Source organism: Clinocottus analis, unplaced genomic scaffold (genome assembly GCF_023055335.1).
Source record: "Clinocottus analis isolate CAN_PGR_092001 unplaced genomic scaffold, fCliAna1.0.p SCAF_18, whole genome shotgun sequence".
NCBI classification, from domain to species: Eukaryota; Metazoa; Chordata; class Actinopteri; order Perciformes; family Cottidae; genus Clinocottus; species Clinocottus analis.
Genome location: NW_027175909.1, coordinates 12738211 through 12750459, shown reverse-complemented (window position 1 = coordinate 12750459; position 12249 = coordinate 12738211). Strand labels below are relative to the sequence as shown.

The following is a 12249-nucleotide window of genomic DNA, read 5'->3' as shown; positions in this document are numbered from 1 at the left end:
AAAAAACAAACTACCTTCTCTTGCGATTAAACTTTATGAAAGTTTGAGTAAAACGTATAAAAACTAAAAGCAATTTGTACACATTCCTCACTTTTGAACTCTTTTCTGTTCAGGGTTTACTAAAATCCTAAAAGCCATAAAAAATGCCTAAAAGTCATAAACGTAGAACTGAAAAAAGTATTCAGACAATAACAGGGAATTATTTTTTTTCTCAGCAAATAAACAAACTATATTATTCAGTCATACAAGCTATTTTGTTTATTAAAACAATCTCACGAGGTCCATTTAATAGCTGTGTTGGAGCTTGTTGATCACGTCACAAATATCACGGATATGTCGATATTTATATTTTTCAGAGCACTTCAAGGACTCCTTGTACACTTTCTGTCGAGTATAAGCTGCTAATCACAAAAGCTCCAGAACAGATACTGAACGGACATTGTGGTGAGATTATTTTAGTTTACTTCTGTTTTCTAAGCTCAAGAATAAACGTTCTCTCTCATTGAGAGCGATTTCCTCTTGGAGCACCGTGTCATCTGGTGTCGTGTCCACTCACCTCGATGAGGAAGAGGCTGGCTGCGGAGGTCGGGTGATGGTAGATGTACACGGTGATCAGCACGCCGGCGACCAAGACGAGCATCACCAGGAGGATGCCGAGGATCAGACCGGTGTGCAAAGGGTGTGTACCTGACTTCCTGTCTACTGCACTGTCTGAAAAACAGAAACACAGAAAAAGATGGCATTTAAAACAAAATGAAATGATGAGTCTAAAGCGCAGAGATACTTTCGATGAAAACACACCAACTTTGCGTTTTTATCCTTTTGTTGCAGTGCCGTGTCTGACCAACAGGGGTCACTCATCATTCATCAATACCTTCTTTTGTAACATGTACTAATATGCCTTAAAATCAACATGCTTGCAGCTGAAATTTAACTAAATGTCATCACATTCAAAAAAACTCAATCAATGTCTGCCACGTATAATTGAAAACGGCGGTTTGGGAGATTTGAGGGAACATTTCCTTCGGTTTGAGATTGAAGTCAAGCTACATGTTTAAACCGGGTTCTTTAGCACTTCTTTAGATCATCCTTTGGTCTGTTTTCAGTATTCATGAGCAGCTCTTCCCTCCAGAAAGAGTAAAATCCCAAACCAAGGTGAGCAGCATAATGTTCCTAGCAGCAGGAAACAGGCTTATAGATGCTGATCAGAGCCGAAATGTAGCCTCCAGTCTAGCAACGTGAACCAAAGAGGCTGTATATATAGTGACTCCATAATGAGTTTGTCCTTCTGCGAGCCTTACAAGACATCACTCGCTTGTGATGTCGTCCAAGCCAAAGCACTTTTGTCAGCTTCATCTTGGAGTCGACCCAGCAGGTGTTTTGAGAGTTCTTTTGAAGATGATGAAAACGCCCTGTAACCTACTGGGCACATCTGTTTTTATCTATGGAGGAACAATTTCTCTGACACAAAAACACAACTGCATTTCCACCTGCGATTTGTCAACTAGAAGAACGCGTAGACTGAGAATAGCAGAACAAAATACAAAGGGAAGCAGTCCCAGAAGGGGGAGGGACTAATGAAGTAATTATGAAACAGCAAGGATGCCCTCGTAGCTTATCTCACAAAGATGTAAAGCAGGATCAGCCCAGATTTGTTCACACGGCTGCAGATTTCTTCTCATATGCCCCCATGACAACCTCTCTCCGGGCCCCTCCCTGGCTTTAATTAGCAGCTACAGCCTTCTCCGAGCTCGCCGCCGTCCAGCTCCTCCCCTGGCTCCCCGCCTCATTGATTCCCGGCACACAGAGTAACAGGGCGGTAATCAAACATGTCCAATGTGTGTGGGCGGGCACTGTGAGCGTGTGGGTCGGTAAGTCTGTGTACAGAGCTCCCAAATTGTAAAACAAAAAGAAAAAAAAGTAAAGTATGGATAATTTGGTGAGCTGAAACGTCGCTCGATACAAAACAAGATTACCTTTATTGTCCATAATCCAACCGAAAGCTGTTTTCATCATGCCATTTGGTGTTTTTTATGATAGTTCTCGGAATCAGTTCGTCAGACTTTATTGAGCCGTACTTTTCGGAGATGTACCACTTGGCAGAGAAAGTACATTCTCGCTGTATTGTGCTAAATCCTAATAAAGAGTGAGTGAGTTTTATTTCTCTCTTGTCTCTGGAAGCCCCGGCAATGTGACAGGCTGTTAGTCCGGGGTCGCGAGTAGGTCAGCGGGGAGCGTGAGGCTGAGCAAAGATACAGACACAATGAGAAATCAACAGCCCAGCAGCGACATAACCAGCGGGACGCTCATGGAGACGGGTCCGCCCCAAACCCCTGCAGGAGCGATGAGACAGTTTCTATCCTGTCGACGGTACATTTAAACCAATGAGAGGGCGTGGAGTAGTGGGTTGTTGAAAGACAATGCAGGTGTGAGCGCATTGAGAGTCTACAGGCATGAAGTTGCACACGCTCACAGTGACAACGCTGGACGATGATAATTGCGGCCATGTGAAATAGTCAGAGGGGGGCTGATGGGAAATTTTGAGGCTTTTAGGGAGCGTAAGTGACACGAGGGGGTGGAGCTAAATCATTTATTCAGTCTGCTGTCCGCACACAATTCTGTTCGAGTCCATCCAGTCGTGTGTTGATGGGGCTGAAACTATCAATCAGTTAAAAGGGAAAGCTGCCTATTGATCAGAGAACCCTAAATGAAATGTTTGTCCGACCAAAAGTATAAAACTCACATATATTTCATTCATAATTATATTTAAAAAAATAATTTAAATCCTGTTATGTTAGAACATCAATCAACATAGAGTTGTCAGCCCGGCTAAAAATATTCTTGACATATGGAGATAATTGGTAATTTATCATTGGAGCACAATGGATTCTGGACATAGAAATGTCTTGTCTTTATCAAATTGCCCCGAATTCATTCCCCATCATCTTTGTCCTCATGTCTGCTCCAACCTGAGGAGACTGAATAAACACTAATGGACAGCAGAGCTCTTGGAAGCCATTAAAATACATTAGAGCTTTTGAGAAAGGACAAATGAGACCAAAGTAAAGCCAGCCGAGCTGTTCCTTTTCCAGCTCGACATTAGTGGAGCACAACCGTTCTCTCACCTGGCTCGTGTTTTTTTTTTTTTAGGAAACTAATAATACAAAGTGACCTATAATACAGATTCTTTGTAAATGGAGCCTGTTCCTCATCTCAGCTGTTATCACCGCTTTGACCTTTCCTACTGCAGTCAAGATCAGAGGGAACTTTAGTGTAACTGAGGGATATGAGAGCTAAACAGTTGAAGACATCCGAGGTCATCGAGGTCGACAGGAAACCTTTTGAAACCCCTCTGGTTAATGAAACCTGTTAAAAACCCAGTAGTTTTAATACATACTTAACTAGCTTTCCTTCTGGACATTAGAAATTAATGCTTTTTAATGACTTCCTCGCAACTGCTTTTCACCTTGAACAAACATTGTTGGCAGGTGTTCAGTGTGAGATGGTGGCATGCATGAAGAAGAACAGAAAAAGCCACGCAGAGAGGTGTCATCACGGTGCCAGGAGTGATGAGAGACACGCAGCGCTTGTGTAATGGAAGTGTGATGGAAGCCGCCGATTTCCAATTCCTCTCAGGCTGGAAACATTGGAGAGGCTATCTCTGAAGACTGATGGAGTTGGAGGACATTTCAGAGTTGGGATGCTTTGCCCATATGCTGGTGTTTGTATGAGAAGCCCCAATGATTCAATACAATCATTACCGCGACATCACGCACTGCGATGTATTCCCTTTTTCAACGGCAAGTTGTCAACATGTGTTGGATGTAATAACTCTTGACTCGGTTCATCTCGCTTCAAATATTTGTATTGCAGCAAAATGGGTTTGCAAGTCGAGCAGACGGACTGAAGTGGAACATCAAACGGTTTCATTTGTACTTGCAATATTGCCACGCACAATATTGTGATACTATACTACACACTTTGTACTTAAGAGAAATGTTGAATTCTGAAGGTGCAACTGTCACATGACTTGTGATGTAATTAAGTCTGCAGCCTTAGTCTTCATGCAAGTTATTCATGCAAACATGCAGATATACTTTCCTCCAAGATACATGTTTTGTTGTTGTTGAATAGACAAAAAAAGTATCTACACGGTATGTTTATATTTGTACAGCCACCTTATTTTCTACCTCCGCCTGACAGGAATACAGCTCTCCTTTGAGACCTCATGTGAAATCTGTAACTCAATACAGCTTCTACTTTTGGGCACAACCCTTCCTCTCCCTCCCGGCCTTCCTCTCTTACCAGCCCAGACAATATAATGGATTGCTGCTACCCACACAGGACAGTTAAGCATTATACTTGTCGGCTGCCCGATGACGTTTATCAGCTGATTGAGCCACGCGTCCTTTAAAAAGATCCAAAAGCAATCAGCGGCCGATACCACACACAAACACACACACACACACACAGCCATAAAAACCACGGCGTGCAGCAGCAGACATTGGACTCCACAGCTGTGGGAGATAGAGACCTACCCTGGTTGTCTCTGAGGTGCAGGGCGATCTTGGTGTCATCTGTGAGGAGACAAAGAAAAGAAAGACACGAGCGTCAAAAAAACAACATTTTTTCTTCTCTTTGTAGTTTGTTTTTTGAAGCTCTGATATTCTAAACAACTCCCCGAAGGCCGAAATGAGATTAAGCGTCTTTCATTAGTGGGAATTTCAACATGAAATTCATCCACTTAAAATCTGATTAAAAATGAATGCTTTGAATAGAATGGTCCGGCATGCATAATTCAGCACATAAAAGCAGTCTGGGGTTAACTATACATGTGAAATATGGAAATATAGCATTGGCCCACATCTCCTCCAAGGGTAGCAGACATTTTCGCACACCATAGGATTCACATTATGCAAATTCGGCGCACACGCACCACCACCACATATATTTCACTCGCCGATTTAATTCAAAGCGATTTTCTATTTCAGCTTTCTAAAGAAGCAATGCAGCAACATTTTGGTGTCTGAAATGAATCATTAAATGAGATACGGTAGAGAGCGCGCAGAATTTAGTTCAATTCAATTCCAGACCGAAGTGAGGGTCATGAATATGATAATCAGGGAAAGAAACCAAAAGGGGTACCACAAAAACTACGATATGTATGTATATTTCCCAAAATAATCTAAGTCTGTGTTCACATATACAACGTAGCCGGGTGGGATCTACTCTGGACAAAGGATTGTTTGTGTGAAATTGCCAAATAATAAAAACAGAATTCATTTGGCGTGAACTTTCTGATTTCAGCTCATGACTTAGTCCTTAGAGGCCCAAATAAATTAAAAGTTGGTCTGAAAATGAGACGATGTTGACAAGAATGGGCCCAAATAGCCTTATTTTAGTACCATAACTTTTGTCTAAGTGTTTCTCGACTGTTATTCGTGGACATTTGAAACGGATATTCAACCTTCCTTCGTAGGCTCCTTCCGAGACAAATAAATCAACGTTGACTTCTCGTTTCACGAGGAGAACGACCAGCGGTCGTCTGGCTGAACGATCACTTTCTATTTCCTCTGAAGCTAGAAGCTAAATTTAAAGTTAAGCTCAATGTCAACAGATAAAAAAACAGATCTTGACTCTTTCGTGTTGGTGTTTCTCTCGCCCAAACGGGCCTTAACCCACAGACTCATTTATCTTCTCTTCTCCTTCCTCTCACTCTCTCTTCCACCATGAGCCACCCAATCCGCTCTCTAACCTGACCTTTGACCCCCATGCAGCTGAATAGACAAGCGAAGAGCCGAGGAAACTGAGCCGCTGGACGTGTCAGAAAGCGCGAGGAGTTTCTCTACGTCGGCATCTCAACAGACACCGCAGAGTGACCTCTTGACCCCCTGGACACACACACACACACACACACACACACACACACACACACACACACACACACACACACACACACACACACACACACATACTGTCACACCTACGCAAACCAAACACACGTTTCGTCCTCTCAACAGGCCCTGGTTTGATCTGTTGGATTACTCGGCGTGTTTTTCCTCCCAGCTGGACATTTTTCGCATCGCATCCATCCTCATCGCAGCGGCCCATCCAGCACCCCGACAGCGATGCAGTGTCCGTTTAAACTCAGCCCCCACAAGATGATTAATGTGGGTGTGGGAGAGAGAAGGTCGACTACTCCCTCACTGAGTGATGAAAGTAAATCCCTTTTTGTGAGAATGAAATAATGGGTAAGCCTGGCTTAAGTGTGGAAGAACTTAAAAAAAAACTCAAAATAAATATATGGAGGAAAAAAAACTACACCTTCTGGACCATCTCTGAGGATTCAGTTGTTTAGGACAATATTAAGATGCAAACTTAATTGTCAGGAAGTAAATAGAATAGCCTATTTTTGATGATAGTGCATTATAATGGATGGAGAGGATACAAGACACATGGGCAATAAACCTCAAATTAAACACAAGGACCACCCAAAATAGCATGATCACCTTGGATTTACCCTTTTTAACTGAGATCATGAGTTGGATTGTTTTTATTGTGCCGTGAGCCACAACACTGACTGAAAAGCTCCATGTGATGAGGTCAAAAAAACCTTTCATTCCAACGGCAAAGTCTGGAGATGTTTTATTTATTGTCAGTAAATCCCACAGGAAGACCAAAAACAACACTGATCTCATCCCGCTATGCGTGCGTGTGGAGCCTGAAAGATATCTTATGACTGTATTGTTGTCCAGAAACTATTGAAAACACATGACTGAGGCACACTGTTGCACTCGGTGACATGTTCCTTCATCATGATGCACAGGGGCACTATAGTTTATCCCATAATGCCACGTTTTGCTGCCGGAAACACTCACCAGCAGACGATATGTGTATTCATTACAAACACAACTTACTCTAGAAACACAACTATGTACTTACAAGCAAAGATTAATAAGCAAACATCACCCGTCGGTCTGTGGACGACTATCGTGGACCCTCTGATTAAACACTACTATATGCAACCAGAGGAGTCGCCCCCTGCTGGCCATTAGAGATAATGCAAGTTGAAGGCACTTCCTCGTTGGCTTCACTTTTCAGACCTAAAAGGTTTCCGCCTGCTTATGACCAGTTTTCAAAGAATGATGTCTTCAGTGGAGATGAATGGGCCCGAGGGCTGCGAGCCATTAGGACTAGTTGAACATTTTAAAAACAGCGCCAACGTTATCCGTTAATCTTTACAGAAGAAATCAAGGACATTCCACCTTTACGCAACTCCTTTTACAGCCATGTTTATCTCGTAAACCACGTCAAAAGACACTTTTATCAATCTGTCAAGGACAATAAATCTTTCTCCGATAGTGAACTTGACTGTATCTGACAGATACACAGTTATGAATACGTCCGCGCCTACTTTATCGACGGGGGTCTCATGTTCTTAAAAGGATGCAGTAAATTTGTCACCAGGATACGAGTGGATGTCTGAAATGATTTGTCGCCCATCAGCTCAATGTGCTGCGAGTCCATTGTGCATCCCAGATGCATGTGATTAACACAAGACAAGCATGAGAAAAGACACAACATACAGCCTAGTGTGTGTGTCGGTGTGTGTGTGTGTGTGAGCTTTCAGTATTGATTATTTACACATCCTTTCATATGATGACAGTAGGTGAGTGTCTCAGGAGCTGATTAAGTTAAACTGCCTGTTTACTTAAATGAATTGCTCGTAAAAGTCGTAAAAAAAAAAGGAAATGAGGTCAAAATTGGCACAATAAATCCAGCAAATACGTAACCGTCTCTAGAGACAAGTAGAAAAAAATGTAAGTAAACTAACTTTAAAAGACACCTTGGCCGTTTTCCTATCATCAGCAGAAGAATCCAGTTGTCCCCTTTCAAAGACGATTTAGCATTTGATAACTGAGATTATGCTGCAGTATGGTTTGGGTTCGCCTCCCGCTGGGGAGCAGCGAACCACGTGCTCAGTCCTTTACGCTGCAATGTCAAAGCAGCATGACACCCTCTACCTTTACTTGGGAAAACATGTTTGACTTTTGTTACGCATCTACTGTAAATGTCATGTTTCCAACATGATTTGACTTTTATTAAGGAGATAAAAAATACCAATATCTCTTTTGCATAAATATTGTATATGCAAACACGCAAAGCAGGCTGCTTCCACAAAATTGAGAAATATATTTTATTGTTTCATCTGTGAGCCACCAGTTTGCACTTTTAAGCATAAAACAGACATTTTTGCTGTCGTCAACAAACCAACATGCTATTTGGTGTTAAAGTATTTGACTTTTTATACCAAACATTTAACACTTTAAGGTAGATGAATGTACATGCTTATGATACGTGCATGCGCGGTATGTTCTTTAATATAGGTTGTTTAGTATCGAGAGGTTTTCCAGGCACGTCCAACTGGTAGGAGGCCGCGGGGAAGACCCAGAACACGCTGGAGGGATTATATCTCCCGGCCGGCCTGGGAACGCCTCGGGATCCCCCAGAAAGAGCTGCTGGAAAGTGTCGCTGGCGAGAGGGACGCCTGGGTCGGCCTGCTGCCACCGCGACCCGAGCCCGGATAAGCGGCTGAAAATGGATGGATGGATTTAGTTTTTCCTGTTTATTTGATGAAAAATCTCCTACGCTGAATGCTGTGCTGTGCTGTGAGCTCTCGCTGTAGTGTCGATGGAGTGAAATGCACGATGGGAAAACAATATAGAGACCGTTACAAAAACACTCCCTCTCAATCATGTGTGCCGGTGTCTGTGTCTGCAGGGCCTCAGCCCTCCACCTGTATTTTTCTCTTTTCTTGTAATTTGGCTGTGCTCGGTGTGGTTTGTGGGCGTCTCTCTGCCCCTCGCTCTGCGTCTGTCTCCAGCCGTCGCTCGCCAGACCTCCGGGGGTCCGGCTCCCCCGGCTGACGCTGCAATCAGTGTCGTCTGAGTCCGACGCTCGGCTAAAATCTCCCGCCTGGAGACAAATGCTTCCCCCATTAGCGAGCTCGACTGAGGGGTCGAGGCTGAATGTTGTGTTTACAAAGCGCAACAGACAAATCCGACTCCTTCTGCCTTTACTCAACTCAACAATGCAACCGACCGCCTCTGAGTGCGCGCCAACGGTCCCACCCTGTCTGTGGCTCTCGGCCCGAAGCTCATTCCTCACGAAAGACGCGAAACATTAAAAACATCAAATGTATATATTTCCATATTTAAAGAAGGGAAAGAACATTTTTCAAACTGCTGGCGTTGTAGTTTTTACTAAATGTTATTAAAACTGCAATCAAAAGAGCATGTGTTGGGGACTTTTTGCAGCGCTGGATTAATACACAAATGCTGTGCAGGACGGTGTATAATATTAATATGGGATTGCCATCAGATATCTTTTATCCGCTCATCAAACGTCTCCTTATTGGACCGTTCTCTCTTTTTCATCTTTATGATTCAATATAACTCAGCTATCCATTATACTAGCTAATGTAACTAAGTTACTGTGACATTACTATATTGGGTTTATAGTCTTTTTACTGTTATTTGTGTGTATGTTTACTACTATTTCAGTCATATATATTTCAGCCTTACAGGGAAACATTTTGAATAAAACACATATTGTATGTTTGTACAGTGCCTTTGTGACGTTATGGGTAATATTAGTTAAACCAAAATAATAATAATACAAAAATATATATATATAAAATGTTAAATTTCTCCTTTTTCACAAAAAATCCACAGTAATGGAACCCGACAAGAAAAGAAATGTAAAATGAGACCTTGAAAGAGAGAGAGGGGGAGCACAGGTCATGACAAGGATCAGCGTTCCTCCATACCTGGATCAGATTGAGCCAATTCCACTAAACTCCTAAATGATTGTAAAGTCACTCAGACAAAAGCCAGCGCTCAATCTAATTTTCAATTAAACATCCAGCCTTCAGAAATAAAAATTGCCCTTTGTTCGCCTTTCAAAAACCGAAAGTGAACGCCGTAATTAACCTGAAAAGTGATTAAGAAGAGAAAGAACAGGATGGAAACAGTTTTGACACTTCCACAGATCCATCATCTGAAACGTAATGAAAGGTTTGTGAACATGAAGGTGGATGGCGAGCGCAGAGCAGAACAACATGATCACAGGTTAGTGTGTGTGTGTGTGTGTGTGTGTGTGTGTGTGTGTGTCTACGGACCGGTGAGGTTTTTCCTAATTCAATCTGTATTGTTTAAAAGCCGGTACAAACACAGATGCTCCACTGGCTGCCATCTGGAATATCTTTTATTACAGCGTGAGTGGAGCGCTCAAGTACATATTTATGCTTTCTCCAAAAGAAAAAATAAAGTGTCCCGCTCGTGTTATTGAAGAGGAAACGCATCAATACTAATAAAGAGCAGCTCCAGCAAATGCACTTCATTTAGCATCTCGCAAAGCAGAGAGAGCATCCATCACTGCGTGAATGAAAGCTCTGGGCTCCGACACGATACGAGCCGTGGCGCCGATCCAGCTCTTTGCTACTTCACCTTCGGTGGGGACGCTGGTGGGCGGCTGGGAGGTGGAGGGTGTGTCTCCGCCTGCAGTGGGCTCTTTGCTCCTGGATGTGGTTTTGGCGACTGTCGCGATGGAGGTGGTGGCCGGGTAGAGATACGTGGTGTCCGTGACGTCACACATCTTGTCCTTGGTCTGGAAAGAGTGCAAAAAAAAAAGAAATAAATGATGTGTGTATCTGGGGGGGAATATGAGAGGGATCTCCTGCAGACTGCAGAGAAGGGCATTCATCTTCCAGGCAGCTCTAAACACACGCACACATAGTATGCAACACAATGAAAGCACTATGAGACACATTCAAGTCAAGTCATCATGGTTTTGGCTCCATCGTCACCTCATCTGGGCAGCTGTTGTCCACCCAGTCCTGCCGATGACGGTCAAAGCCACTGGAGCATCTGACGGGGGAGAAAACAGCTGTCAGTCAAATCCCCAGTCGCATAAAAGAAGTTTAGTATCGCACCTCCGTGAAGTCGTATCAGTTAAGCTCTGACTTATTAGACCTGGGTCTGATGATAGACCCTGATGATACTGCCGCCCACCACACAGCAGCTTTTAGGCATTTTTTAATGCTGTTTGCTAGCAGACACCTTCACACAATGCAAATGGTGTCCTCTCCAGTGTGGGCGGGACTTAATTGCGCTCCGTCTCTCTGAGATGAAGGCTCTGTATCTATGTATGTCAATAAACTGATTGTGCTGTGTGAAATTCTGCATTTAACATATTTTTTGGTGTAATTTCACGCTGACAGGAGTCAGAGAGCGAATTGATCATTTTCGACGACACTTCAGGTTTTCTAATCTGAATCAAGCCCAGAAGCAAATATCTTCCACCTCCAACTCTTTGCCTCTGTGTTGGGATGCAGATTCAAAGAGGAAGCAGGTCTTTGTTTTTACAGTAAGAAGACGTGAGATCAGGTCGTGGGCGTTCAAAGGGTCATGGGGCCTTGGAGTAAGGGTGCCGTTGGGTAATAACCTCAAAAGGCAGACAGTAATCGAGGCGGTGGCGACTAATCCTCCATGCCGTAAATGGATCAAAATTATAATTCTCCCACGGGTGAACTCGCCGTCGTTCTGCGTCGGCCCACAAAACTGTATCCCGTCTGAAAGGCAAAGTTAGTATGCAAAGCACCAAACCCACTCACACTGGGTTCTGTCAAATAAACTGAAGTTGAAAAGCTTTCCTGCAAATTATTTGTCACTGCAGGTGGGAGGACGTATGGAAAAAGGCACGCCGACGAAAAGAACCTCTGATCCGGCTCGCGATGCAGAAACACAGCGCTGCGAAGCCATCGATGGTATTTGTGCTGCGAGGATAATGCGAGTCCAGTCGAGTCTTTGACATCCCCAGCAGGCTCCATTTCTCCAGTGAACATATTGTTATGGTAATGGCTTTATGTGAAGGAGTCCATTTTCATCTTCCTACCTCTCTAATCATTTCATTCCTTTTACCCCTGGCGGAAAAAAAAAAATCTGCCTCATCTGTTCAATCAGGCGATACAGATTCCTTGCTTAATCCCACACTTTTTCCCTGAATGCCCCCCCCCCCTTCCTCTCCTCCTCTACACAAACCCCCAAGAGGGAGAACAGGGGGGGAAAAAATGAGACACAATATTACCGAGCAGGTCTAACCTGTCCCTATGGGGAGCTCGTGTTTTGTTTCTTCTCAATGGCATTCTGCTCAGCTCCTCGCCGTCTAGCGCGGCGAGCCACGGTGCTT

General features: G+C 43.5%; 1 protein-coding gene across 3 annotated transcripts in view; it reads right to left on the bottom strand.

Annotated features, from left to right (window-relative positions):
* plxdc2b (plexin domain containing 2b) overlaps nucleotides 1-12249 on the bottom strand; it is an 83804-nt gene that overhangs the window by 4904 nt on the left and 66651 nt on the right. For all 3 annotated transcript variants that reach the window (XM_068582211.1, XM_068582212.1, XM_068582210.1), the window contains exons 10-13: nucleotides 10868-10928; nucleotides 10509-10668; nucleotides 4539-4577; nucleotides 557-711 (exon numbers count right to left, since the gene is read on the bottom strand). In XM_068582211.1, the coding sequence (XP_068438312.1) occupies nucleotides 557-711; nucleotides 4539-4577; nucleotides 10509-10668; nucleotides 10868-10928 (415 nt within the window). The remainder of the gene's footprint in view (nucleotides 1-556; nucleotides 712-4538; nucleotides 4578-10508; nucleotides 10669-10867; nucleotides 10929-12249) is intronic.